Source organism: Mesoplodon densirostris, chromosome 4 (genome assembly GCF_025265405.1).
Source record: "Mesoplodon densirostris isolate mMesDen1 chromosome 4, mMesDen1 primary haplotype, whole genome shotgun sequence".
NCBI classification, from domain to species: Eukaryota; Metazoa; Chordata; class Mammalia; order Artiodactyla; family Ziphiidae; genus Mesoplodon; species Mesoplodon densirostris.
Window position 1 is genome coordinate 26996312 of NC_082664.1, and position 26921 is coordinate 27023232.

At 53.3% G+C, this 26921-nt stretch overlaps 2 protein-coding genes across 4 annotated transcripts in view; both read left to right on the forward strand.

Moving 5' to 3' along the window:
- Window positions 1–10755, forward strand: part of POMT2 (protein O-mannosyltransferase 2) — a 47320-nt gene extending 36565 nt beyond the window's left edge. Inside the window, exons 12-21 of one of the 3 annotated variants that reach the window (XM_060095770.1) lie at window positions 895–973; window positions 2345–2496; window positions 2940–3031; window positions 4100–4176; window positions 7389–7460; window positions 7742–7801; window positions 7894–7999; window positions 9073–9213; window positions 9389–9503; window positions 10322–10755. In XM_060095770.1, coding sequence (XP_059951753.1) covers window positions 895–973; window positions 2345–2496; window positions 2940–3031; window positions 4100–4176; window positions 7389–7460; window positions 7742–7801; window positions 7894–7999; window positions 9073–9213; window positions 9389–9503; window positions 10322–10427 — 1000 coding nt within the window. In that variant the 3' untranslated portion in view covers window positions 10428–10755. The other 2 variants (XM_060095772.1, XM_060095771.1) reach the window with 2 other exon arrangements.
- A 6572-nt stretch (window positions 10756–17327) lies between these two features.
- NGB (neuroglobin) lies at window positions 17328–21379 on the forward strand. The gene is made up of 4 exons (XM_060095779.1): window positions 17328–17416; window positions 18976–19087; window positions 19713–19832; window positions 21245–21379. The coding sequence occupies exons 1-4, from the start codon at window positions 17328–17330 to the stop codon at window positions 21377–21379; spliced, it is 456 nt and encodes a 151-aa protein (XP_059951762.1).
- The last annotated feature ends 5542 nt before the right edge of the window (window positions 21380–26921 follow it).

Sequence of the window (26921 nt, forward strand, 5' to 3'; positions counted from 1 at the left end):
GGATTTTTTAAAATATACATATAGAAAAGCTATGAGCAGTGTTTTTTCCCTAGTCAGTAAGATTATGGATACTTAAAATTTTAATTTTATTATTATTAAATAAATTTTATTTTTTTAAATAAATTAAAATTTATTAACTAAATTTTATTTTTGCAAATTTCCAATATTTTTACAATGAACATTGATTACTTATTATGGATAACGTAAGGATTATTACAAAAAGCACAAAGTAAATAAAATCTAAATTAAACCCTCCATTTCCCCCACAGATCCCCACTTTGTAAAACTGGTGATAGGAATAGAAAGCATAGATGGTAGGGAGGCAGTTTACCTATCTCAGGCATATGTAGATTACAAATTTTAATTTTCTTCTCCCTAAACCTACCTCATAAGTCAGGCTAGCTTGCCTCAAAGCCACCAATGTGTTCAGTCATCCCCCTGCCCCCAACCTGAAGTTGTCACCTGTTTGGAAGTGAAGCCCCTTTCTTGGCATATGGTCCAGTACTCCTACCATCTGTCCCTCCCGATATGTTGGATTTAATGGTTTGGATTCTAATTTTTCTTTTCTTTTTTTCTTTTTTTTTTTTTTGCGGTAAGCGGGCCCCTCACTGTTGTGACCTCTCCCGTTGCGGAGCACAGGCTCTGGACGCGCCGGCTCAGCGGCCATGGCTCACGGGCTCAGCCGCTCCGCGGCATGTGGGATCTTCCCGGACTGGGGCACGAACCCGTATCCCCTGCATCGGCAGGCGGACTCTCAACCACTGTGCCACCAGGGAAGCCCCGATTCTAATTTTTCTTATCCAAACAGATGACTCTGAGTAGCCTTGGTAAAAGAAGAAACATTGCACATCTCTTTTCTTCAGGATAGTGGCACTTCTCTCTTTTAATTTCTAGGACTTCGCGGAACTTGCACAGTCACTATCACGAGGCCCCCCTGACCCGGAAGCACTATCAGGTCACAGGCTATGGCATAGTAAGTGAGCCACTCGAGTGTGAGCAGGATGTCAAAAACTGTGGGGCCTGGCTCAGCGCCATGTGGTGGAACACATCCTCCCCAGAATTCTGGAATGTTCCTAACGATTGGCTGCACAGGGACTCTTAACATTTAGGAACTTTCTGGCTAGGCTTTTTGCTGTGGGAAAGGCAGCCTATGAAGTCTATTTGTTTCCATCTCTTGCCTCCCATAATTACCATGCCATTTTTATGTTCTGACACTTAATAAATGTCAAATATGAATACTGTAAGGGTCTCTTTTAAAATCATATTATACTTAGAAGCCACAGGGCCACAATATGACCCCAGATGAATATACAAGTTTATCCTTTGCCAGATCCCAAATTCTCATTGGCTTTTTTTTTTTTTTCCTGCGGCACGCCGGCCTCTCACTGCCGTGGCCTCTCCCGTTGCGGAGCACAGGCTCCGGACGTGCAGGCTCAGCAGCCATGGCTCACGGGCCCAGCTGCTCCGCGGCATGTGGGATCCTCCCGCACCGGGGCACGAACCTGTGTCCCCTGCATCAGCAGGCGGACTCTCAACCACTGCGCCACCAGGGAAGCCCTCATTGGCTTTATTTTTAAGGATTACTTCCCTGTTCCACAGAGGGATATTATCCACATTGCTTTGGATTTTTACTGCCTTGGGATGATGCAGTTAATAGAGGAAGCTCTATGAGTATTTATGGCTTGGGGAGTAATTTGAAAACAGAAACAACTAGTGGGAAAGTAGATTTATGACTATCTGTTACGTTCCCTTCCAAGGGCTTTGGTGCTTCAGTAAAGATTCTGGGTTCCTTAAGGTGGAATTCCCAACCTTCTTTCTATTTGCTCATCCCACATTATACTAGAGCCAAGACTCTGGACTTCATCTTTTTCTGGTGGGCATTTCCTGAGGAGAATTAGATGCAACTGTCTGAATTTCCACAGTACGATATCTAGGCCAGACCTTTCTTCGATGAGTGAGTGTCCCTATGGCCACCAGTAATGGATGCAAATAGCCCAAATTTATTTCTGTTGGCACACGGTGATGTCTTGAGTTTAGTTTAAGGGCAAAAACATTTATTTAGAACTTAAACTCTAGTTCTATAAAGTGAAGAATTAGACTTAAAGTTCCAGGAATTATACTACTTTTCTTGGTTGTAATTGCGAGTGCTGGGACAATGGCAGTCACTTGGTATATTTCTGTGGCCCTCTTGTTCCCTTTCCCACCTCAGTCATTTATACCAGTTTGGTCTTTGACCTAATTGTTACATGATGGCATCTGAAAGGGTGATCATCTCCCTTTTCTGATACGTCTTCTCTAAAGTCATCTTACTTTCTTTGTATTTTTTTCTTGATTTATGTGGCAGAATGGGACAGGAGACTCAAATGACTTCTGGCGGATTGAGGTTGTAAACAGAAAATTTGGAAACCGAATCAAAGTGCTGAGAAGTCGAATTCGCCTCATCCATCTGGTGACAGGTTGTGTCCTGGGCTCCTCGGGAAAGGTCCTGCCCAAGTGGTGAGTCTCTGGGGTTTTGATGTCCCATGAGTGGCTCATGCTTTTCCTTTCACACTACAAGGAGTATACCAAAAACTTCCATTTCGCAGTGGGCGATGTTCACCTCAGGTTTGCTTTTTCTTTGTGGTGGATGGAGGGAGGAAAGGCATCAGGAGTTTTATGGAGCCCAGAGCTCCAGAGTTCCTTTGGTGTTTGTTGTAACAGTTGAACATTTGTACATCTGGCTTGTAATAACTCTCTGGATCTACATCTCTTTCTAAAATGGGAATGTTGTGTGCTAGACTCCTCCTAGGATAGTTGTGGAATATAAAAGTGTGAGGCTGAAAAAAGCATGGCCACTGGGTTGGAAAGAGAGGGGCGCCATAGATTGAAGAGCAGTTGGCAGTGTTACTCTCCGGTGGGTTTCAGGTCTTCCGAGAGACATCTGTGACTACTTTTCACAGGGGCTGGGAGCAGCTGGAAGTCACCTGCACTCCATACCTAAAGGAAACCCTCAACTCCATCTGGAACGTGGAAGACCATATCAATCCCAAATGTGAGTGAGGCCATGTCCTGGGCTGGCTCTGAAGGGAACATTTCTAAGTAACTCTCATCTTAGGAAAAGAAACCTTTACAGACTCTGCTCCCACTTTATCTTATTGTTGCCATTTTCTTCCTTTTTTAAACCTAATCTCTTCATATGAATTGTCTAGATAGGGAGCGCCTTTTTTCTCCCCACCCACTTAAACTTCCCATCCTCTTCAAACTCCTCTCCCTAAAGTGACCTACGACCTCACTCGGGGCCAGAGCTGGTTGTCTCTGGTCACTTTCCTTGCCTCCCACTGGATATGACTCTCTTGCCGCCTATAGTGCAGGTCCATCTGCTTGCCTCCTGGGCTATTCTATCCCCTCTGTGGTTACCTCCCCACCCTCAAGGCTTAGAGCAGGCCGGTGCTTTCCCTTTCTGCCCCTGTGTAGGCTCCTCCCCTCCCCACATCCAGCCAAGGCTTTTACAGAAAGCAATGGCTGCAGCCCTTGATCTGATCCCCATATTTATACTACCAGGCTCCAATTGACATTTCCACTCCCGTGTCATCTTCAACTCAATGCGTGTCTGGATTCATCATCTGTCCTCTTAAGCGACCCCCTTCGCGCTTCTGCTTGATTTCTCCTCTTCATGCTTCCCATTTCATTCTTTTTACCACCTAATTTAACCAACCAGCTAATTAACTAAGTAATTAAACAGCTCTTTGGTTAGATGCTGGGAGCCATGTGGGGCCCTGGGGATGCCTTGGTGAATGTGACAGGCTCGGTCCCTCTCCTCACAGCCCTGCCTCGCGGGGGAGCAGCGTCATGAAGGCTGATGGTGCCGAGGGCTGCGGGAGCTCCGGGGCCAGGGCTTTTCATCTGTTGCCACTGCCCCCCTCAGAATATCTGCTGAGTGCTTAATACGTGCTGAACGAATGATCGAGAATCCTTCTGTCTCCTCAGCACTCTCACCTGCTTGTTGGCTTGTCAGGAAGGCTACACTCAGACCCTGACAGCAGTGTGGATACCATGGACAGACAGCCATGAGGAGGGGGTGTGTGAGGAAGGTTTACACCTCTGTCATTTCTTTTTCTAGTGCCAAACATCAGCCTGGAGGTGCTACAGCCCAGTTTTCCTGAGATAATGCTGGAGGCCCACATGGTGATGATCCGGGTACTGTGGCCCCTTCCCATTTCGTGGCTTCTCTAAGAGCTCTTGGGCATCCACAAATTTGGATCATGGATCAGTAACCTTGGTATAGACCCACTGCCCCCTTGTGGAGGACTTAGAAAGTGTCTTCACCTATCCTGGCTTACTTGGTCTTCGAAGGCATTGAATGGTGGTGGCGATGATGGTGACGGTAATGACGATGAACACTTATGTAGCTCTTATGTGCCAGGCGCTACTCTAAGCACTGCACATATATTAACTTAATCCTTATTACAGTCCTCCAGAGATTATCGTTTCCAGTTTACAGATGAGGGAATTGAAGCACAGAGGTTAAGGAACTTGCCCAGGGTCACACAGCTAAATGTAAGAGGTGGATCCAGGCCTTCAGAGTCAGTGCTAGTTACCACTACACTCCTCTGCCTCTAAGTGAATCTCACCTCTGTTGAAGTGGCAGATCTCCTGAAAATCATAGTGCCCTTGGTTGAAAATCATGAGACATTGATAGGTGATTCCATCATATGAAATTAGGATTAGTTAGGATGAACAGCTAATTTGAGTGTGTTGTTTATATGCAGCATAAAATCCCAACCAGGAGCCCACTCAGGTTCCCAGACAGAAACAAACTGTTTAGGGGGCATGGTTGATTCTTTTTAAGGTTTTAAAGACTCATCGTTCGTACTGTCTATCATAGTTAGTAGCTGACAGCTGACATCAAAGGTTTAAGAACAATTGAGGGAAGAAATCTTTAAACTGAGAAAGTTCTACCTAGTAGCTTAAAGTTTCCCCTGTGAATTGGAAAAACCCTGATGCAGTTTTGATGTTGAGGGGGAAACCTCTTTACTTTGGCTTCTGGAAAACCGGTGTTCTGCAGGAACGATGTTTAAGAATCACGGTATCTCAAGCCAGGTTCGTGTATCTGTGCAGGGTTGCAGAGAGGTGTAGCAGTTGTTATTTTTCCCCTGGTGAGGCATTGTCAATTGGTCTTTCCTGGAAGTAAGTACTGTAAGTACTGTAATATTTGCAATATATACAAATATTAAGTAAGTACTGTAAGCAGTACTCAGTAAATATAGTTGACTTATTTCAACAGATTAAATTTAAAAATTCAAATTTTGTCATTTCTGCACATTGGGAGGTGATGAGTTGACAATAAGCAATCTCTGGGTCCCTTCTTTGATTCTCTGCTTGTAGCTGTCACTCTGGCCTGATGACATAGTTCTTTTGAATATGTGCCTGTCATTCAAAAGATCATTTTAGATCTGGGTAGAATTTTAAGACTAAATCTAAATAAATAGTCTCATTTTTTCTTTCATTATCTAAGAGGTAGAGTCAAAGAAGAAAAGGGACATAAGGAACCTTTCTTATTCAACTGATGTAGAGTCAGGATGGGGAGAGAGATCAAAATTGTCTGGACTAGAAACTGCAGGGGACAGGGCTTCTGCTAGCTGAGCAGAGGGCCTAAGGCCTGGGCGGAGAAGGCTGCCCAGCCTGCTGAGGTTAGCTGGAATAAGCCCACTAGGTGTTAAGCATAGAGAACAATGTACAGATACACATGCCTATAATGGTTACAGATTTTCCTTCCTTCCGTTTCTTGGTTTACTAAAGGAGCTGGATTTCTTAAGAGTTTAATGTGTAGGATGCCCTTGGCTTGTTACAGCTCTGGCTGGAGTCCCTGGGTTTGGGGCTGGACTGGACTGGTTTGAAGGAATTGATTTCCCTCAGCAGCTGCTCTGGGGTCCAGAATGATTCATTCTTCATTCCAAGGCCCTTCAGATGGCCATAATGGTTCAGGGGCTGTGCAGCTGACCCCTTTGGGTGTGACACCCCACTGGCACTTTTAACCCTGGAGGATCAATCCATCCACCGTAGGGAGGCCTGCAAATGATTCCCAAGACCTCAAGGAGTTGGGTTAGTAAGGCACTGGGTGGTGGTTCACTGAACCAGACCTGGATCTTTCTTGGGCTAGGCCAGTGGTTCTCAATAGAGGGCGATTTTTGCCTCTGAGGGGATATTTAACAATGTCTGGGGACATTTTTGGCTGGCATCATGGAGGGGTAGGAATGCCTCTGGCATCTAGTGAGTAGAGGCCAGAGATGCTAAACACCCTACATGGCACAGGCCAGCCCACACCAGAGACTTCTCCAGCCCCAAATGTCAATAGTGCCGAGGTGGAGAAACCCCAGCCTAACTCCTAGCACCTCACTCCCCTTGGGGATGACTTCTCAGTCTGTCCTGATGATGAGGCTGACGCCCTCCTGCTGGGTAGGATCCAGGATCCTGCTCCTTTTCCTTCTTGTTTTAGCAAAGGCCTGATTTTGCCATTTAGAGACAGGTTGTTTGGATAGTCTTGGCTGTTGGACTAAATGGGCTGTGTCTGGGTCCTTCAGGCTAAAGTGTGCATTCTCAACCAGAGCGATATCGCTCCCAGGGGGTAAAATGTATTCTTGGAGGGTGGGAAAAAGAAAAAAAAGCCCTTAACTTTTTAATGTATAAAGCACAGGTATTCCTGCATTATGTAAACAGATATACAGAATAGCTATGGTATTAAAATGTCATGAGGGGACTTATTGTGGTGATTGTTTTGCAATATATACAAATATTAAATCATTATGTTGTATATCTGAAACTAATATGTTATATATCAATTATACCTCAATAAAAATTTCTTTAAAATGTCATGGCGGGGGAGTGTTTAGGGAATGGATGTCTTAAAAAGGTTGAGTGGGGGAAGGGAATAATGGGAAAAAACACTGAGAAACACTAGGCTAAAGTAACTTTTTCAAAGTCCAGGAGCTTAGAGTTTCTGGGTTTGTGTTTGAAATTGGCCTTCCAAGGGAACAAGTGAGTCAGCCCTGATTTTATATGCCCCTCCTCATCCTCTTGACACCTTATCCTTGGCCTGGAGATGGATATGTATTTTGTGCCTGTGGGAAACAAGTCTCTCATTCCTCTTTCTCTCGAGCAGAGAGGGTCTGAACGGACTGTCTTTGCTGGGACATGGAGGCTTGCTTGTTGGGAAAAGTAAGTCAGTTTTTGTAAGCAGGTGGGCAGTGACTGAGAATGAGCACCTGATTCTTCCCTGCAAGGGAAGGAGAGGGGAGAGGAGAGAGGGTTTCTCTTGACACCTGGCCACACATCAGATCCCTGTCCCTCACGTTCCTGTCGGCCTTCTAGAGCTCTGCTTTGACTAGCTTTTCTTTGCCACTTTCCTGCAGGGGAACAATGGCCTCAAACCCAAAGACAACGAGTTCACATCCAAACCCTGGCACTGGCCTATCAACTATCAGGTAGGGCCCGAGGCAAGAAAGAGGGCGTTGAGATTTGGTGGACGTGGGGTGCGCTGAGGGCCAGGGCGCGGCCTCGCCTGGCTCGGGGTGGCCAGAGGTGGGCTCTGTCTTCTGCCCCGATTCGGATCAGCCTTCCCAGGGAACTCCTGGAGAATGCGCCCACTCCGAGCCTCCCGTCAGGGCTCCCTGTCTACGAAGGGTGACCCGTCTTCCTCCTCCTGGAACTCGTGCGGCTGGGAGGAGCTGAGCTCTGGGCCAGCAGCCTGTCGTCTGCTCCACAGGGCCTGCGCTTCTCAGGGGTCAATGACACCGACTTCCGAGTGTATCTGCTCGGCAACCCGGTGAGTGCCCTGCGCGCCGCGCTTTGGGCCCTGAGCTGCGCCCGTGGAGAGCTGCTGCTCCCTCTCACCCTCCTGTTCTCGTCTCCCTGCAGGTGGTTTGGTGGCTGAATCTGCTGAGCATCGCCCTCTACGTCCTCTCAGGGAGCATCTTTGCTGTGGCCATGCAGAGAGGGGCACGTTTGCCTGCCGAGGTTGAAGGTCAGGTCCCTGGGCTCTCCCGCCCTCCCACCTAGCAGTCAGGAGGGCGCCTGCTCTCGGGGAGGGCCCGCCTGCTGATGGGCCGTCCTTTGCCTTTCCCTCCCCTTCTTCCCGTCTCTTTTGCTTTTTAGAACTCAGTCACCAAATGCCCAGTGCTGTGTTAAACACTGCATCCTCCCAACAACCCTACAAAGTAGAGTTTATTACTCCTGCTTTATGGATTAGGAAATCAAGGCACAAAGAGGTGAAGAAGCTTGTCCCAGTAAGGGATAGAACTGAGGTTCACGCCCAAGCGGACTGAGTTCCGAGCCTTCACTTTTTTTTTTTTTTTTTTTTGCGGTACGCGGGCCTCTCACTGTTGTGGCCTCTCCCGTTGCGGAGCACAGGCTCCGGACACACAGGCTCAGCGACCATGGCTCACGGGCCCAGCCGCTCCGTGGTATGTGGGATCTTCCCGGACCGGGGCACGAACCCGTGTCCCCTGCATCGGCAGGCGGACTCTCAACCACTGCGCCACCAGGGAAGCCCCAGAGCCGTCACTTTTGACCTCTGTGCTCTATGCAGAGCTGCCCACCTTTTCTCTTCTGCCCCTCCCTCGTCCCATGGCCCTGTCCTCTAGTCACGTAGAGAGCAGCCCCCAGGCCGCAGGCCACAGCATCTGAGACCTTCACACAGGCTCCCTCTGCCTCTGCAGCTGCGCGTCTGAACAGACATAGTCCCCGGCCGCCCCCTCGCCCACCTCCGTCCTTTCCTCTGCCCGCACCTCCGCCCCGTCTGCTGCTGCACAGACCTGCGTGGCAGCAGCGATGTGGGAGCTGGAGCCAGGCTGCCTGCTGCTGGGGTTTGGCGCCCCTGCCGTGGGTGCCGAGGCCTCCCTGGGCCGGGTAGCAAGCAGTTGCTCCTCTCCTGCCAGCTGCTGTAGGATTGTTCAGCTTGGGCAGAGAAGGGAAGGAAGGCCCAGTGAGGTGACGTGGCTTATGCAAGTCACACAGCGAGGAAGGGGCCGAGCTGGGCTAGACCAGGCTCTCTGCCCCTCCCTGTCGGCTGACCGGACTGTGCTGCTTGGGGCCCAGGGCTGTCCCAGGTCCTGCTGCAAGGAGGCGGGCAGCTCCTGTTGGGCTGGATGATCCATTACTTCCCGTTCTTCCTGATGGGCCGGATCCTCTACTTCCACCACTACTTCCCCGCCATGCTCTTCTCCAGCATGCTGACAGGTCAGCGCTGCCCTCCTGGACCTGGGTACTAAGGGCGGGGCAGGGGAGGAGGCCACCACGGAGCGCCAGCGCTGAGGGGGGGCCCTCTGCTTCCCTGACCTGGGGGGCTCCGTCTGCTGCCTCCCCAGAAGGCATCCTCTGCCAGACCGGTGCAAGGTTTCTCTTCCTTCCATAGGCCTTCTGTGGGACACGCTCCTGCGGCTCTGTGCCTGGAGCCTGGCCTCCTTTTCTCTGGCTGGGCACGTACACGCGTTGGGAATCCTGAGCCTGCTCCTGGGAATTGCCTACAGGTGAGCACCCCCTGCACCTTGCGTTGCTGCCCCCCAGCACTGAGGCCTCGGTCCCGGATGCGTTTTAGACACCCCTGGCATGCTTTTGAAGCACACTGGTGCCCGGCTCTGTCTCCAGAGGTTCTGATACAGCTGAGCCCAGTTTGGGTCCTGTCAGCCACAGTTTTTAAAGCTCCCCACATGACCCGAATGTGCAGCCAGATGGGCGAAGCACGGGCTACCTCTCTGCATTCTTTCCTCTTGCCAGTGGTTCCCAGCTTATGGACCACTCTGGCCCACGTGGGAGGGCGCCCCTCTTTAGTCACGTGGCTCCCAACCAGAACTGTTCTCAATGGGGTGAGGGAGCTGGTGGTGGAGGGGCGCCGGGGCTGTGATGCGGCTCAGAACGACTAAGAGGGGGTGTCGCTTGGTAAGCCGCCCTCTTCCCCACCTCACAGGCCTCACAGATCCACGCTGAGTATCACTGGCCTTTAGGGGCGGCGGGGCAACACAAAAGCCTGAGCAGGGAATCAGGGGCCTGAGGCCCGAGAGCATTTCCACATTTTAATAAAAGGTCTGGGCCGAACAGTCCATGACCAGACCCTGGACTTCTCTGTCTCCTGGGCCTCTTGGGAAGAGCCCTTTCCCTCACTGGCATTAAGCCAGGCTCTTCCAAGTTCACAGACTCTAGTATGGCCGGGTGGCAAACTCACGCAGACGTGGTGACCAAAAGGGGAGGGCCTTGTAGGTAGAGAGGGTCCGATGAGCCCCGGCAGGAGGAGCTGAATCTCACGGGTCTGCAGGGCGCCCACTGCCTCCCCCTGGGTTCTCTCCCTCAGCTTCTACCTCTTTCATCCTCTGGCATATGGGATGGTTGGTCCGCTAGCCCAGGACCCCCGAAGTCCGATGGCAGGACTAAGGTGGCTGGAATCATGGGACTTTTGAGGCCACTGCAAGGACTGCAGCCTGGGTCCAGGAACTTCCTGGGGACAGCCAGCTGTGGAGCCAGTCCCTGGACCCTCCCAGCTGTGGAGGAAGCTGCCTGAGGAGCCCGCGGAATTCTGCCACCTGCCAGGACCACGCCCTGGGAGCATACCCAGAGTGTAAGCCACTAGAGAGGGCCATGGCTCTGCTCTAACCGCAGCGGTTCCTCCGCTGGGGCTGGCTCAGCAACAGGCGACAACACCTCTCAGGCCCGTTTCCCCGAGTGTGCAGCGTGAGGAGGGATGAGTGTGCGAGAGGGGGGGTGTGAGTGTGGGGGAGTGTGCATGGATGAGTGTGCGAGAGGGTGGGTGTGAGTGTGGGGAGAGTGTGTGTGGATGAGTGTGTGAGAGGGTGGGTGTGAGTGTGGGGGGAGTGTGCGTGTGAGGGTGCGTGTGTCCGTATACCTGCGGAAGATAGACCGTGACTGTGGACAGCTGAGTGTCATGAACTCTAAGAAATCGTCCAGGGCTACAGTAGTATTCTCTGGGGGTTTTTTTCACAGTGGATTTGGTTTGTAAGATTCATCAAAAATTCTCAGACCTCCAAGAAGGCTGAAAGCACTGACCCCACCTTGGGATGTCACCAAGGGCAGAGCAGATGGTATTGTCACGGCTGTGCTGCCCTCCTTCCCACAAATAAGCAAAGACAGCTGAGGCCCCTGAGCTGGAGGGCCCGCCTCCCAGCTGCTTCCCCACGTGGCTGCTGCTGCCGGGAAGTCTCCTCTGTGGCCGCAGGTGGCTGGACTTCGCCTGCGATGTGCGCAGAGGACTGGGCCCCAGAGCGAGGCAGCTGAGGACTCACCAGCCCTGTTGGCCCTCCTCAGCCCTCGGTTCCTCGCTATCTGAGAACGTCACCTCACGAGGTTGGTGGGCGGGACGGCACCCTGTCCTTGGCTACTGTGTGTTCTCAGGCCCTGTGAGCCAGAGGTGATTTCTGGCTGCCCATCCCTTGCCCTGTGCATCCAGCCTGACTGTGAGGGTGGGCCCGATGCATTCTCCTGATTGCGGGGAGAGCCGTGGGGGCCCCTCTCTTAGCAGCTGAGGTGGATGTGTGGCAGCGCAGGGACGTGTATGGTGCTGGGCTGGGGTCCCAGCCCGGCGTCGGGTGTGGGCTGCCTTGGCCTTTCTGGGCTGGTGTTCCTGTCACGCACTAAGCTTTCCCCAGTTTTACTTCTCCAGCCCTCCCCTGCTGACAGCCCCCCTCCCTCCCACCTCATTTCATTTCCTTTACTCTGTGTCACTGTCTCACCAACCTCGTTTTCCCCAAAGACCCAGAGCACCTAGAAATGCCTGGGAGCTTCTCCTCTCTACCACTTTGAAGCCCAAGCAAGAAGCTCAGAGCTGTTCCTTTTACTTCCTCCCCATATGAAAGAGAGAAAGAAAACCCTTGGGTTAGAACTGAACAAACCCAAGGCCAATCCTTCAGCCGGCCTCCGGCCTCCCGGTGCATGACAAAATATTATTTTGTCTCAGAGGACTGTGATGCTTCAAGGTTTAATAATGCATCTCTGCCACACTCCATCTTCCCTCCTCTGTAGCCCCCTCCAGCTCTGACAGGGTCAGAGCTCTTTAGAGCATCTTTGCTAGGCGGTTGCCACGGAGACTGGAAATTGGTCCCAAGGACAGGCTGCGCTACCTAATGGGTGGTGGGGAGGGAAGCTTCTGGCCATGCTCGGACGTTCAGACCAACCATCATTAATGTTAATAGAGGAAATGCAGCAATGTCAAAAGCAAGGCAGGTTCGTTAATTAGATCTGGGGCCTGATGACCTCCCTTTACCAGGGCTGCAGCCCTTTTGACTTCCCCCAGCAGGAAGCGTTGCCGGGTGCTGAGTCTGGGCTGCTTGCTTAATTGCATTTCTGGAAGGGAAGGAGAACTGGGATGGAGAACCTCCTGCTCTCCCCTCCTCCCCCGCTTCTCCCTTTCTCTCCCCCAGGCCAATTTCGTTTCTTCTGAGCTGGGTGGGGGCAGCCATCTTGGTGGGCTCTCCTGGAGGTGGAACTCAGGAACCTGTGCTTGGCTCTTAGCAAAGAACAGCGGCCCCACGATGACAACCGGAAGGTGGCTGATGTTCCCTTGTGCCTTATTTCCTAATAGGAGCTTGTTGGAAGGGAGGTACTCTGAAGGCAGCCACTCTGAGTGAGGGTGAGGAAGGAGGAAGCTCAGCCAGCTTCCTGCCCATCCCTCCCTCCTAATTTGGCCACACTGGGGACAAAAGTTTCCTTTGTCTGTTACACTGCTTTCCAAAGATGGAGAAGAACTGTCCGCCCACTCCCTCCTCTTCTTCCTTGCCCAGACTGACAGACACTTCTCTGGGGACAAGGCCGCATGGGTTGATGCAGCTTCAGGTACTCAGGTTCTGTTGTTGGGAGATGCTGAGGAGAGGGGCTGTCGTGGTGGTGCCCTGAATATGGGCTCCAGCCCCCAGGAGCAGGCAGAATGGGACACGCCCCACAGACTTGCTGGCGGAGGAAGGAGACGTTTGTTAGCTCAACCTCCAGCCGGCTTCTTGAACCACGTTTTGTATTAAAAAAAAACTTTCCACAGATAATCAGAGGCCATTTACTTTTGTAATAAATAGCTGTAATAAATAGCTCTTATTTTGAACGCCATGTTGTTCTTGTTGTACTTAATTGAACCTGACTTGCCCTCTGGCTCCCAGAAAGAAGAGAAGAATGTTTTGAGTGCAGGAACCATTCCACTGTGTCTAGAGTCTAAGGCCATTCTAATTCCAGCAGAGGCCCTGGGCTAGGCAGGTGAGCCTGATTACACCGGGGAACATTTAGGCCCTCTCATGGATAAGGTTACTTGAGTAATGTTGGTTGTTGTTTTGATTTATTTAAACTTATTCTAAAATAAGTAGGAAGCTGGACCTTTTTCTCTTTTAACCTCCTCATGCAAGTACAGAAAGGAATGAGAGAGAGAGTAACGGTTGTCCACTTCTGAGACAGCTGAGTGGCCCAGCATGGTAGCAGCAATGTCCATTCTGCTTACAAAGCGGCCGCCATCTTTTTTGTTTTGTTTTATTTTGGTTTTGTTTTTTTGTTTGTTTGTTTGGTTTTTGGCCACACCATGCGGCCTGCGGGATCTTAGTCCCCTGACCAGGGATCGAACCCGTGCCCCCTGCACTGGAAGCACGGAGTCCTAGCCACTGGGCTGCCAGGGAAGTCCTGGAGGCCCCCATCTTGACAGGGGTCATCTGTTATCAGGAGTCATGTTAAGGGTCCAAAGGAGGTAAGAGCTGACATGTTTTGGACAGAAGCTGAGGGAGGAGGAGGGGTCCACTGCACTGTGAAACTGGGGATCTTCTGGGCTGTCTGACCGACCTCCTCCTTAGGACCAAGAGTAGCTGGAGGTGAGAGAGAGGGGATCCTGCAGATCCTCAGGGGATGGAACTGTTGAGGACAGGCAGATTAGAAAAGGAGCAAACGCTCCTTGACTGGCACAGCTTAGTTTACCAACTCGTGATGCATCTGTGACCCTGAATCCTCATAAAGGCCCAGTGAAGTCAGTGCTGTTTTTGTCCCCATTCTACCCAGGAGAGATTCAATTAATTGCCTGATTAGTAAATAGTAGAGCCAGGACTAGGTGCCGAGTTGCGCTTTTTCTGCTTCTCCAGCCTGGTCCTGGGACTAGGAGCACCTGCCCAGGACAACCTGGATCCCCCGCGGAAAAGCCTTAGACTCAGATTAGCGTGTTCCTTTGTACCTTCTGCCTAAAGCATCAATAGCTCATCGCCCAGTGTTTCCTGGTGCACCCAGACCAGTGGCTCCCTGGGAGGAAAACAGCCCTGATTTGTAGTATATGCCAATTTCCATGGTGTATATACTCCACCATGGCCTATTTCAGGCTACCAGCCTGATGTTCCTGAATGAGAAGCTGGAAAGGTGAGCACAGTTGGCTGTCACAAGCCATCTGAGAACCAGCTCTGACACACCTTTGACCCAGACCCAGTGATCCTGGCTTGGTCTGAACTTTGGACACAGCTCTTGCTCACAGTCCATTAGAGTGAGGAAGGCAGTGGAGCACGGAGGCCTACTGGAGGTGCCAGGGTCAGTCCAGAGGTCAAATCCTGGCCCTACCACTTACTAGCTATGTGACCTCGGGCCAGTTACTTAACTTCGTTGCCTCCATTTCCTCAACAGTAAAACAGGCTATAATAAATAGGATCTACTTCGCAGAGTTATTATGAGAATGAAAAAAGTTAATGATGCAAAGTCCCTTGCACAGTGTCTGGACATGGATGCTCAATAAATGCTAACCCTTTACTGTTGGTGATCAATCGGCCTCAGTGAAAGCACTGGCTCTAGAACAGTACTTGAACCCTCTCCTCAATTAGAACCTCCTGCCCAAGTTGTGGGCAGACGCCAGGGAGGGGAGCTCCGGTGACTTTCCCCCAGCCCCTCAAATGTGGAGTCAGACCCTCTGTCTCCTGGCTGGAATACACCACCCTGACTGCTTAGGCCCAGCCAGGTTCTTGGGCCTTTTCACTCAGGGGAGCGGAGACTAGAGTGTACTCAGCTCTCTCCTCCTACCTCCTGGCTCTAGAAAGGCAGAGTGAGTGCTGGCTTCACCACTTGCTAGTTAAGGCCATCAGCTCATTAACCTATCAGACTCCAGACCCTGCCCAAAGGAGAAAACAGGCAAGGAGGGTCCTGAGTGTAGACTGTTGCCAGGAAGTGCAAACTGGGTGGCGTGGGACGCCTTAGACAAGCCAGGTGGCCTGGAGCACTGGGCATCTGGGCACTGAAAGGTCAAGGTCGCCAGAGATATACATGGTTTTCCCCTGTGACCTGCTGACCTGGCTGCAGGGCCATGGGACACCAACCTGGGAGTCCAATCCCCGAGCACCCCGGCCTTCTCCCTTCAGCCCCCAGGCCCTTTGTGTCCTCACTTGGGGATCTGGACTCCTTAGGACACAAGCCAGGCTGCCTTACAGCTCTGTTCCCCTGCTCCAGCCCAGAGCCCCCCGAGATGCAGGGAGGGATGGGGAAGAGAGGAATAGGGTAATAGTCCTATAGTATTAGCTAAATTCCTAATAGCTCTAAACCCTCAAGTCCCCGGAAGAGGGAGGGCAGCGGGATGGTCACCGGGCTCGGCTGGGAGCAAGAAAGAGGAGTTCTGCTGAGACCCTCAGTCCTGATGGGGGGCCAGCAGGAGAAGTTCTAGAAGGCAAAGATTCAACACTCCAGGCCTAGCATGGGGTTGGGCACGGAGCCTCAGCCTGTTCATGACCCAAGGCCCCAGCACACGCACCTTGTACCCAGGGACCGAAGGAGGCGGGCTGAGAGGCTCCTGGAGACCTCGCTCCCAACCCCCTCCATACAGCTTAGGAAATGGAAAAAGAGAGGTGGGCAGACTGAGAGGAGACAGGCTCGGAGACTTGACATAATAAAAGATAAATGAGGGTCTTGCTCTTCAAAACCTGGGCCACTGGAACTGGGCCGGGGCCTGAGGAACTTTCATGCTTGAAAGAGAAAGGTTTAGGACTTGCCCGATGGCGCAGTGGTTAAGAATCCGCCTGCCAGTGCAGGGGACACGGGTTCGAGCCCTGGTCCGGGAAGATCCCACATGCCGTGGAGCAACTAAGCCCGTGCACCACAACTACTGAGCACACGTGCCACAACTACTGAAGCCTGCGTGCCTAGAGCCCATGTCCGCAACAAGAGAAGCCACCGTCGTGAGAAGCCCGTGCACCGCAACCAAGAGTAGGCCCTGCTCGCCGTGACTAGAGAAAGCCCGTGTGCAGCAACGAAAGCCCAATGCAGCCAAAATAAATAAATAAATAAATTTATATTTTTTAAAAAAGAAAGAGAAAGGTTTAGGTCTACTTGACTTCACACCCTGAATGGCAAACATGAGATTCTGTATCCTGAACTTCAAATTAAAGAAATAAATAGTACTTCTATCTAAACATTTACAAAAGTCTATTAAAAATCGCTGAATAGTAGAATGTTCTAGCGTAACTCCCTTAATGTCCAAGAAGTGGAATGCTCACAGCTGCTGCACCCAAGACCCCACCCTGGCCAAGCAGAGCTGGGTTTAGAACATGAGCTGACAAATTTCTAAAGATGGCAGCTGACAGATTTCTCAAGAAAACCCAGGCCTGGCTGGAGATGGCTGTGGTCTTGGCGCTGTCCCTAAAGCTGAGAGTCCTGGTGGTCCCCAAATGTCACGGGGTGCCTCAGTCATACCGAGAACTAGGGCAGACCTCCTCCCTCCCTTCCCGGGCTTCCGCCTTGTCACACAGGTAGGCGCCCTGGCATTCTCTGGCCCACGTTGGGGCATAAGGAAGGGGACCCTGTACCAAGGGGTCAGATGCCTCCAGGCAGTGTTTGAGTGGGGCTCTTGGAGAGGTGGCTCTCTCAGAGCTTACCTAAAACGATCAAATTGAACTCCTTGCCCTAACTAGGGAGTGTCACCAGATGAGAAACTGAGGTCCCGAGAGGCTCGACGATTTCTGCGAAGCTCTGAAGCCCGGTCGTTTCCCAGGCCACCGGGTCGTCCCCGGCCAGAGCCAGCTGCCCAGAGATGCGCGTCCTTACGGACGAGAGGAGGGCGGGGGCGGCGTTTGCTTTAAAGCGCCCCAGCCCGGGCGGCGCGGGGCGGGGCGCTCTCGGAGCCGTGGGGTGCAGGGCGCAGCGGCCGGAGCGGGGTCCCCGGAAGCGCCAGCGGGGTCGGCCCGGCGGGGGCTCCTCCACCTGGGCGGGGAAGGAGCGGTTGCAGGACCCCGCCCGGCCGAGGCGCGGGGGCCGTAGGAGGTGCCGACTGGCCGCGTCGCCGCGGAGATGGCGCGGCACGTGCGGTGACGGTGCCCGCGCCCCGAGGGTCCCAGCCTAGCGCCCCGCGTCCCCGGGCGAGCATGGAGCGCCCGGAGCCCGAGCTGATCCGGCAGAGCTGGCGGGAGGTGAGCCGCAGCCCGCTGGAGCATGGCACCGTCTTGTTCGCCAGGTGAGGGCGGCCCGAGCGCCCCCGGGATGCGGGTACTGGGGTGCCTCGCCAGGAATGGGTTCGAGGCGGCTGAGCTGGCGCCAGAGGAGGGAAACTAGCCCGCTGCTGGGGTGCTGGGGCGCCTCCAGATGTGCGCCAGAGGAGCGGCGCGGGGCGACGGGTGGCGCGGCCCCTGCTGCTCTTCCCACGGCGGTAGCCCGTCTTGCGAGCCAGCACGCCCCGCTCTCTATGGGGCTCTCTGGGTGCCGGCCAGGGTCCGCTCCGGCGGACCTCCTTACACTTGGGCCAGCGGCCTCCAGTCCCCACGCTGCGCCCCCTCCCTGGCTGTGTGCCTCCTGAGTGGTCTTTTCTTGGGTGGTGACTGCAGGGGTGCCCACCGCTGCCCATACGGGTAGACTGGGGTGTCCCGAGGGCTTGTGTGGGGAGGGCGTACTGGGCGCCTGGCCTGCAGAGCACAGGGTCCGGGCCCCAGAAGTGTGAGCTTCCAGCAACCAACAAAAGAATAAACCTTTCTGAGGAAAGGACTGGGCTAGGACCAGAGGGCTGCCAGGGAAAGGATGATAGATGCCCAATTCTCACCACTAGAGAGAGGGGTAAGGGGGTGTGCAGACCCCAAAGGGGAAGGGGAGGCCAGTCTTCAACCTCAGCTTGAGGGTGTCTAGGTAACCCCTCTGCCATCACCAAAGAGGCAATGCTACCTCACCATGGTTTTTCAGGAGGCTTGGCTCCCTAAGCCAGCCCAGAACTTCTGAAGAGGTTTTCACAAAACCTTCCCCAAACAAAAAGGGAATAAATTTGCAGAGTTACACAAAACCCCAGTGGCTTTCCCAGATGTGGCTGAGAGCTTCTGCTTGTGCCTCCCAGCTTTCCCCAAACCCACTGTTTTCTCAGGCACCCTCTGTGGTTCTGCTACACCTAAGCTGTGTGACCTTAGGCAAGTTACTTAACCTCTCTGGGCTTCTGTTTCCTCCTCTATAAACTTGGGATAACAGTTATACCCACTGCTTAGGATTGTGAGGAATACATGAGTTAACCACGTGTAAAGTACTCAATTCTCAGTAAGTGTAAGGGGTTCTATATACTATAATTATCATTGCTGGCCCAAGCCCCCTTTGGGCATGATGACATTGGGAGGTTCTGACCCAAGAATGGGAGGGAGGGAGAGGGATAGAGGCAGAGAGGGGGGTGGGTGGGGAGAGAGGGGGAGATGGGGAGAGAGAGAGGTTTTCTTTTCTCCACCATGGACTCCAGGCTTCCTGTTTGAGAACCCCTTCCTGTCCCAGTCCACACCCCTCAATGGTTTATGGAGGGGCTACCCTATGCCAGGTCGTATGAGAGGCCTGGGGACACATTGTTTTTTCCCGGATGCCACTTCCAGGTTGTGGAAGAGATGAAAGAGGGTCACCGGCAAAGCTGGCCAAGGGGTGCACGCTAGGTTGGAGGGTGCGCTATAGTTCACAGCCAAGGCTCTGCCCACCCTCTCCTGCTGCTGGGCAGCCAGGGCCCACGGAGCCTGCAGGGGCAACACCCCAGGGCTGACACCGGGCCTCCACCCACAGGCTGTTTGACCTGGAGCCGGACCTGCTGCCCCTCTTCCAGTACAACTGCCGCCAGTTCTCCAGCCCGGAGGACTGCCTCTCTTCCCCTGAGTTCCTGGACCACATCAGGAAGGTGAGGGGTGGGCGGAGCACCTTCCTGGGAGCGAACGAGGAGGAAGTCGGGAGAGTTACTTCGTTTCCTGCCCCAGCCCTGGTCTTGTCCCCTCCTTCTGCTCCCTCCTGTCAGAGGCATCTGCCCCTTTCCCTTTGCGCTGAGCTGGGCAGAGTTTGGGGCACCCGAGTCAGCCTTCTCCCCGACGCTGTTCTCAGCCAGCTACTCCCAGCTCTGCCATTTGCCCTTGGCCTTGTCCCCTGGCTCCTGTAGGTGGTGTTGGCGCTGATCCATCAGGGGCCATCTGCCTGTGAAAACCGAGCTGGGGTTTTCTTAGAGGCTGGCGACTCTCACAGGGCCTCCGTGTCCCCTCGTCCCAGGAGGACAACACTGTCCAGCAGGTGTGTTTAGGGCTTTGAGCCCCTCAGAAGAGAGCAGCTTCCTCCATGGTGTAACACTAGTAGTTTGGCCACCATATGTTGAGTGCCTAGTGTATTCAGACGCAGGCTGCCTTTCGTCTCTGATACTGGAAAACTGAGGGTCCTCTCTTCCTTCTGGTTGGGACCCCCAGGTTCTGGATTTTGGTTGTGAGTGGGGATGGGGAGTTGCTCTGGTCTCTGTTTCACCACCACCTTGGCGTTGGCAGGTGATGCTGGTGATCGATGCTGCGGTGACCAACGTGGAGGACCTGTCCTCGCTGGAGGAGTACCTTGCCAGCCTGGGCAGGAAGCACCGGGCAGTGGGTGTGAAGCTCAGCTCCTTCTCGGTGGGTAAAGGGGCTCTTTCTCTCTCCAAAGCTCCTGGCCTGAGGCCACCACTCCCTCCCAGGCCTCTCCTGTCCACCTGTTCATCCTTCCCACTCCTATACCCTCAGATGACCGGGGCTGGGGCATGCATTGTTATGTACTTGCTGTGTGACCCTGGCACTGCCTTGACCTCTCTGAGCCTCCAATTTTTCTTCTCTGGTATGGTTTCCCTGAGAACCATAGGAAGTGAAGGAGCCTTTGGGATTAGCTGGTCTGCTCAGTTTTATATTGCTGTGTATAAAACCATCCCAGAACAACCTGGCTTAAGACAATGATTTCTGATTTCTCTGGGCTCATTTGAGCGGTTCTTCTGTTCCATGTGCTGTGGCTGGAGCCACGCGTGCACTGCATTCAGCTGGGAGCTCAGCTGGGGCTGGAATGTCCAAAATGGCCTGTCACCCTTTGGGATCTCTCTCCATGTGGCCTCTTACTGCTCAATAGTCTAGCTGAGATTCTTTACAGAGTGGCACCTGAGCTCCGAGAGGGAGTGTTTCAAGAGGACAAGCCAGCCTCTGCATGCATCACTCTTGCTAATGTCCCATTGGCCAAAGCCAGTCACATGGATGAGCCCAGTGTCAAGGGTGTGAATCCTTGAGGTGTGGCTCACTGGGGACCCTGACCTGACAGCCTACCACACAGTCACCTTGCCAGACGTCCACAGCTTGAGGAAGGCACTGAGTTTGTCTTGTCATTTTCTCCATCCCCAGCACTAGCACAGTATCTGGTATTTAGTGCATATTCAGTAAATATTTGTGGAATAAACTAACTGTATTTTATAATTACTAATAAAGCATGAGAACCGTTATTACTGTTGAAGACTTACTGTGTGTAGATGCTGTGCTAAGAGCTTTTCAGAGATGATCTCATTTAATCATCCCAACAATCTGATGAGTTGGAAGTTTTACACTCCCTGTTTTACTGATGAAGCATCTGAGGCTCAGAGAGGTTACCTAACTTGCTCAAGGTCACACAGCTCGTAAGTAGTAGAGTCAGAAAGTGAACTCAGGTTCATCTCAGGTTGCAGAGCCTGGACTCTTAACATCATGACTGCTGTCTTGCAGAGGAGGAAACAGGCCTGGAGGCAATGACTTTGCTTGGTCTGAGCTGGAGGTCCCAGGCAATGCCTCGGCTCCACTCATGGGGTGGTTGTGAGGCTGGGAGTGGAGTGAAATGCTTTGTTCACTTTAAAGCCTCACCTTTAAGGTGTACGCAAGGATTGGGGCAGAATCCTGCTCTGGAAGCATGGACCCCCGTGCAGGAGAGAAGAAAAGCCCAGGAGTCCTTACCAGCCCCAAGCCTCAGTTTTCTCACCTGTGGAATGAGGGCACGCCTTCCTGCCTTTGGGAATGACAGGTGCCCCTTGCCTCTGCAGACGGTGGGTGAGTCCCTGCTCTACATGCTGGAGAAGTGCCTGGGCCCTGCCTTCACACCAGCCATGCGGGCTGCCTGGAGCCAGCTCTACGGAGCCGTGGTACAGGCCATGAGTCGTGGCTGGGATGGCAATTAAGAGGCGGCCCTGCCCAGCGGCCTCCGCCTGGTGGCCCCTGACGGTCTGTGTCTACCTGTTGGTCTGTGTCCATTGTAGCCCAGGCTCCCCTAGGCCTCCCTGCATCATGGTCCTTGTCCCCTTGGCCATGCCGGAGAGGTGATGGAGCAGGGCTGCGTCTCAGTCTCCCTCACCCCCAACTGCAGACAGGGTGGCTTTTCCTTAGAAAGGGGCCTTCGGATTTCCTTGAATTTCCAGTAGCTTCCTCTCTGCCGGCCTTCTTTCCTCTGTGGCCTCCCCTCTTCTTCCAGGAGGAGGAGCAGCGTTTTGGTAGCAGAGGTGGCACGGACCCAGGGGGTATGGGGCTTTGAGGGAATGGGCTCTTCTGTCACCCTCCCTTCCCAGGCGAGCCTGGGCCAAGCGTGGCTGGCGTGGCTGAGCTTCGGGCACCTTCCCAGCTTGCCTGCCTTCAGCGCTTTTCTCTCCCAGGGGTGTTTGCTTTTCACAAGGAAAGAGGTGGGATAGCTTCAGCCTTCATGGTGGAATCACGGGCAGCAGGAGCAGGGGGCCAGGAGAGCTGCTGAGGAAGGGAGACCTGGCTCCGTGATGGGGCTTATCTGCGTCTTGGGGGCCCACTCACATGCCGCCCGACAGAGTAGTTTTTCTTCTGTAGTGTCTGGTGGGAGCTCCCCTATTATCGCTCTGTTAAGAACCAGCCAGCCAGCCAGGGTGGGGCGAGGCTGCGGAAGGGCAAGGAAGGAGGAGGGCTTCATTCCCAAGAGACCTGACTCCCAGCGGCTCTTGCTCACCCCGGACTCCGTCAGACCCTGAGTCTCATTTCCCTCACCACCCTTTCCGCCTCTGCCCATACCGACAGCAGGTCCACAGCTCCCCATATTTACTACCTGCTGTGTTCCTGTACTTAGCTGGATGGATAGAAGAGAAAGCTGCAGGAGAGGCCCCCTGCCCTCGCCCAGAGCTGTCTCCAGTTTTATCTTCTGCTGTGTGCTGTGGTTGTATAAACTTATGAGAAATAAACCTATTTTGTGTGCCCCTCTGACCCACTGGGACTGGTCTTTTCTTTGGTGTTGGCTTGTGGCCAGATGAAGATGCAGGGCGGTGGATGTAGGACAGGGTGGGAGGATGGGTTCAGCAGGGCCAAGGCCAGAGTGGGTGGAAAAGTAGGGAAAGGTGTGGGGAAGCCAGTGGCCGAGATGGAGCCAGGGGTCTGTGGTGCCCTGGCTGGCAGGGCACACAACTGGACTACATTTCCCAGCGTCCCTTGCATTTAGGTGGGGCATGTGACTGAGTTCTGGCCAATGGAATGTGTGGACATGTATACCACTTCCAGACCTGGTCCCCACAAACTCCTGCATGCCCCTCTGTGCTCTGTCATCCTTCCACCAGCTTGATGCAGACCTCACAGTGACCTTGAGGGCCACACATTGAACGTGGCAGAGTCACAGATGGAAGGAGCTGGGTCCCTGAATCACTGCTTGGAGAGCACCCACTAATCAGAAGTGCCTTGCAGGGTCCAAGTACTTCTCCAGCATGTAGAGCAGGGGCTCACCGATTTTGAATTTTACAGGAAAGAGACATGAACTTCTACTGTGTTTGTGCCATTGTACATTTGGGGGTTGGTTTGTTACAACATATACCCACACTAGTCCAGAGTCTGAAGCAGTTCACTGCTCAGGGGTCTGGGAGCCCACCTGCTGGTGGACAAGGTGAGGCCAGGGATTGAATGGATTGAATGGATTAGGTGCCAGGACAGCAGCACCAAATCTTGCAGTGTTTCTGAGGAAAGTTTCTAGATCCTCTTGGCAGGGCTAGGTGCCAATCCCAGGGTGGTCTTTTAAAGGAGACTAAACGTGATAACCCGGGTGCACATTGGAGTTGAAGAGCAGGTGTGAGTGTGAGTGTGAGTGTGTGAGTGTGTGTGTGGGTGTGTGGTTATGAGGAGCACGCAGACAACAGTAGAGACATAGCCGGGGGCACGGGGAGCGAGTGACTTTAAGAGCGGGCTTCCGGGCTTCCCTGGTGGCGCAGTGGTTGAGAGTCCGCCTGCCGATGCAGGGGACACAGGTTCGTGCCCCGGTCCGGGAAGATCCCACATGCCGCGGGGCGGCTGGGCCCGTGAGCCATGGCCGCTGAGCCTGCGCATCCGGAGCCTGTGCTCCGCAACGGGAGAGGCCACAACAGTGAGAGGCCCGCGTACCGCAAAAAAAAAAAGAGCAGGCTTCCTCCGAGCAGGCTCGGGCTTAACCCGCCACGTGCTCCTGGCCTCCTAGGTGTGGGGTCCTGGAGCTGGGCTGTGAATGGCTGGAGGGACTGCACCCAGGCCAGCTACCCACACCCCGAGGTCTGGTTTTCTCAGCCCAGACCAATGCCACTGGCACCAGCAGAGCCTCCCTAGCTCCAGCTGGGGCCTCATTTTTGTTGAGCTCAGGGGGCCAGGCCTGCCAGGCTGTGTGACTGCAGACATTGGGTCTGGAGCATGTCAGGAGTGCTTTTCCCACTGGGGCATCAAGAGTATCTTTTTCTTGTGCCCACACAGGCTCCAGCGAGGAGGCCTCCTCTGCTGTGTGACCAAACAGCGGCTCAGGATCTGGTGGCCAAGCCTGGCCTAGGGCTCCTGAATGTTTGACACCCACCCAGGAGACTGGGGTGACCTGCCTCTGGAGAGGCCAAACAGCCTCCTCTGATGTGTCTTAAGCCATCCTAAGCATGGGTGCTTTCACCTCTCTTGAAGGCCTCTCTTCCACTTGTGCATGTCTGCATGTACGTGCGTGTGAGTGTGTGTGTGTGTGTGTGTGCGTGTGTGTTTGTGTGTGCGGGGCGGGTAGTTCCTTCCTCCTCCATTCCAGGTCTCAGCCCTGAAATCCTCTCTCTCTTTTCCTCATTCCATCAGCCCATATCTCGCCTTCTACACAAAGAACCTCCCCTCCCTCACCGCCCCCTTCCCTCTCCAGCTACCACCCTGTTTCTTTACTTCCTTTGATAGCAAACTCTTCAGAAGAGTTGTCTTTCCTCGCCGTTCTCACGTCCTCACTCCTGTGAGAGGATGGTAACCCATTTCAACCAGGCTTTCATCCACCCACCTATCTTCCTGTCAAGGTCACCAACAATCTCTATCCTGCCAAAGTCAGGGGCCACGTCTCAGTGTTCATCTTCCTCTTCTGCTCAGCAGCACTTGGAAGGGTTGATCACCCCTTCTTCTATCTTTAAACTTTTTATCATGGAGACATGTTAACATACACAAAAATCAGAGCCTAACAGATCTCCATGTACCCTTCACCGGGAATCAGCAGTGAAGCAACTCAAGACCTCCCCCTGCCCTTTTCTTTTGCTGGACAGTTTCAAAGCTAACCCCAGACATCATGTTCTTTCATTCGTAAAGTCTTCCATATGAATTTCTAGCTGATTTTTTTTGTTTGTTTTACCTTTTAACTCATGCTGTCAACATACCTACCAAGATGAACAGTTATCTCCTCAACATCACCTAAGAACACCCAGTTCATATTCAAATTTCCCTGGTATCTCAAAGATGTCTTTCTGCAGCTGGTTTGTTCAAGATGCAATCAAGGGCCACACACTGTATCTGGTTGTGTCTCCTAAACCTCTTATTCTCTACCAGCCTCTTGCCTCCTCCCCCAGGCTATTGATTTGTGGGTGAAACCTGGTTATTCGTTCAGTGGCATGTCTGGCATTTGGCTTGGCCGATGCTTCTTGGTGGCGTCTTTGAGCTCATTCCTCTCTGCCCCGTGTTTGTTGTCAAGTGTGATTAGAGCTGGGGTCCCCCTTCCCCTTTGAGTCCCTTTCTTCCCTTGGCTTCCGGGACGCCAGGCTTTCCTGGTTTCCCTCCTTCCCCTCTGCCACTCCTTTTCAGTCTCCCTTGCAGATTCTCCTTCCCATCTCTCTCCGACCTACGCTTGCGCCTGTAGAGGTCGCAGCCAGTCCCGTGCTTTCAACACCATCCGGACGCTGATGACTCTGGAGTTTACACCTCCAGCCCAACTCTCCCTTACTCCAGACTCTGTATCCAGCCACCTGCCCAACGTCCACACAAGGCACCATCTCAGACGTAACACAACCAAAACGGAACACTTGGTCTTTTTTCCAGACCTGCTCCTTCCCAGCGTTCTCTGCTTTGGTAAACCAGCTTACCCAGTTGTTTAGGCTGAAGAACTGGGAGTCATCCTTACCTCCTTGCTTTCTCTCAGACCGCCCCCCCACCACCCATCGAATCTATCCAGGGATCCCCAGGCCCTACTCCGAATTTCACTACCTCTCTCCTCTTTCACTGCCCTGTCCTTGGCTGAGCTACTGTACTGTCGCCCCCTGGATGCCTCAACAGAGTCCCCAGCGGGGCTTTCTGCTTCCGTGTTGTCCCCACCCAGTGGCTAGTAAGGAGATCATGTCTCTCCCCTGCTCAGAGCCCTCCAGTAGCTTAGCCCACAGAGCCCCAGGGGCCCCTCAAACCTCGCCTCCTTCCTCTCTTCCCCTCGCTCACTCTGCTCTGGCCACTCTGGCCTCCTCGCTGGTCCTCGGGCCCCGCATTTAGTCCCCACTCCCTTCATGCAGCCTCCACTGGCTCACGTGTCTCATGTCGCATTCCCACAGAGCTCGTGCCCCATCCTCCCCATCTCTAGACAGCCCCCCCCATCCTGCTTTATTTTGTCTTCAAAGCACCTATCCTGGCCTCCCACTATGTAAATTTGTTTACTGTACTTATATAATCTATTGCATTCCACATGGGAAGGCTGTCAGGAAAGCCACTTTGGGCTCTACGTTTGGATAGAAGAGGAGAGGCTTCAAACCACTGCTGAAGGTGACCGGACAGGCAGAAATGACCCCTGAAGCTGGTGTGTGTCTCTCTCTGGCCCAACAGTAGTGCTTACTGCAAAGTAAGATGATTACAACAGAAGTTGTGCCCACGCTAGGCATTACCTGCTTGTAAGCCCAAAGGAAAATGCTGGTTTGGGCCTAATCTTTGGTTACCTACCAGGCACCTGCCTTCTGAGCTCTCTGGAGGCAGAGTGAAGGGAGGAGAGGTTTCCCAGCCTATGGATTTGTGACTACGTACAAGCTACAGGGCCACCCGCTCCCGGAGGTGAGAGGCAGTGTGAGGTGCTGAGGCCAGCTTGCGCGGTTCCAGGGCCGTGAGGCTGGGATGGTTTTCCTTTCAGCTCCATGAGAGCCTTGCACACTGAACCCTCCTACACACCAGAGTCACCGGGGGATTTCGTAAAATAGAAATGTCCGGGCCCCACCCCAGAAATTCCGGCTTGTTCATGGAGGGGACCTGGATGTTGGGATTGTTTAAAATCTCCCAGGATACTCCAATTTGCAGCTGGGCTAGAGACCCAGCACTTGAAGCTTGAGGGATGCTGGGCTGCTGGTTGTCAAGGCAGGACCTCAGATGTTCAAAAAACAGCCTCTGTTGAAAAAACCTGTGAACGGTCTTCCCATCAGCCAGGCTCCGCCATGCTTTCCTGGGCCCTTCACAGAGCGAGCTCAGAAACCCAGAGTCGGCCAGCATGGAGCTTCCCGAGCATGATGG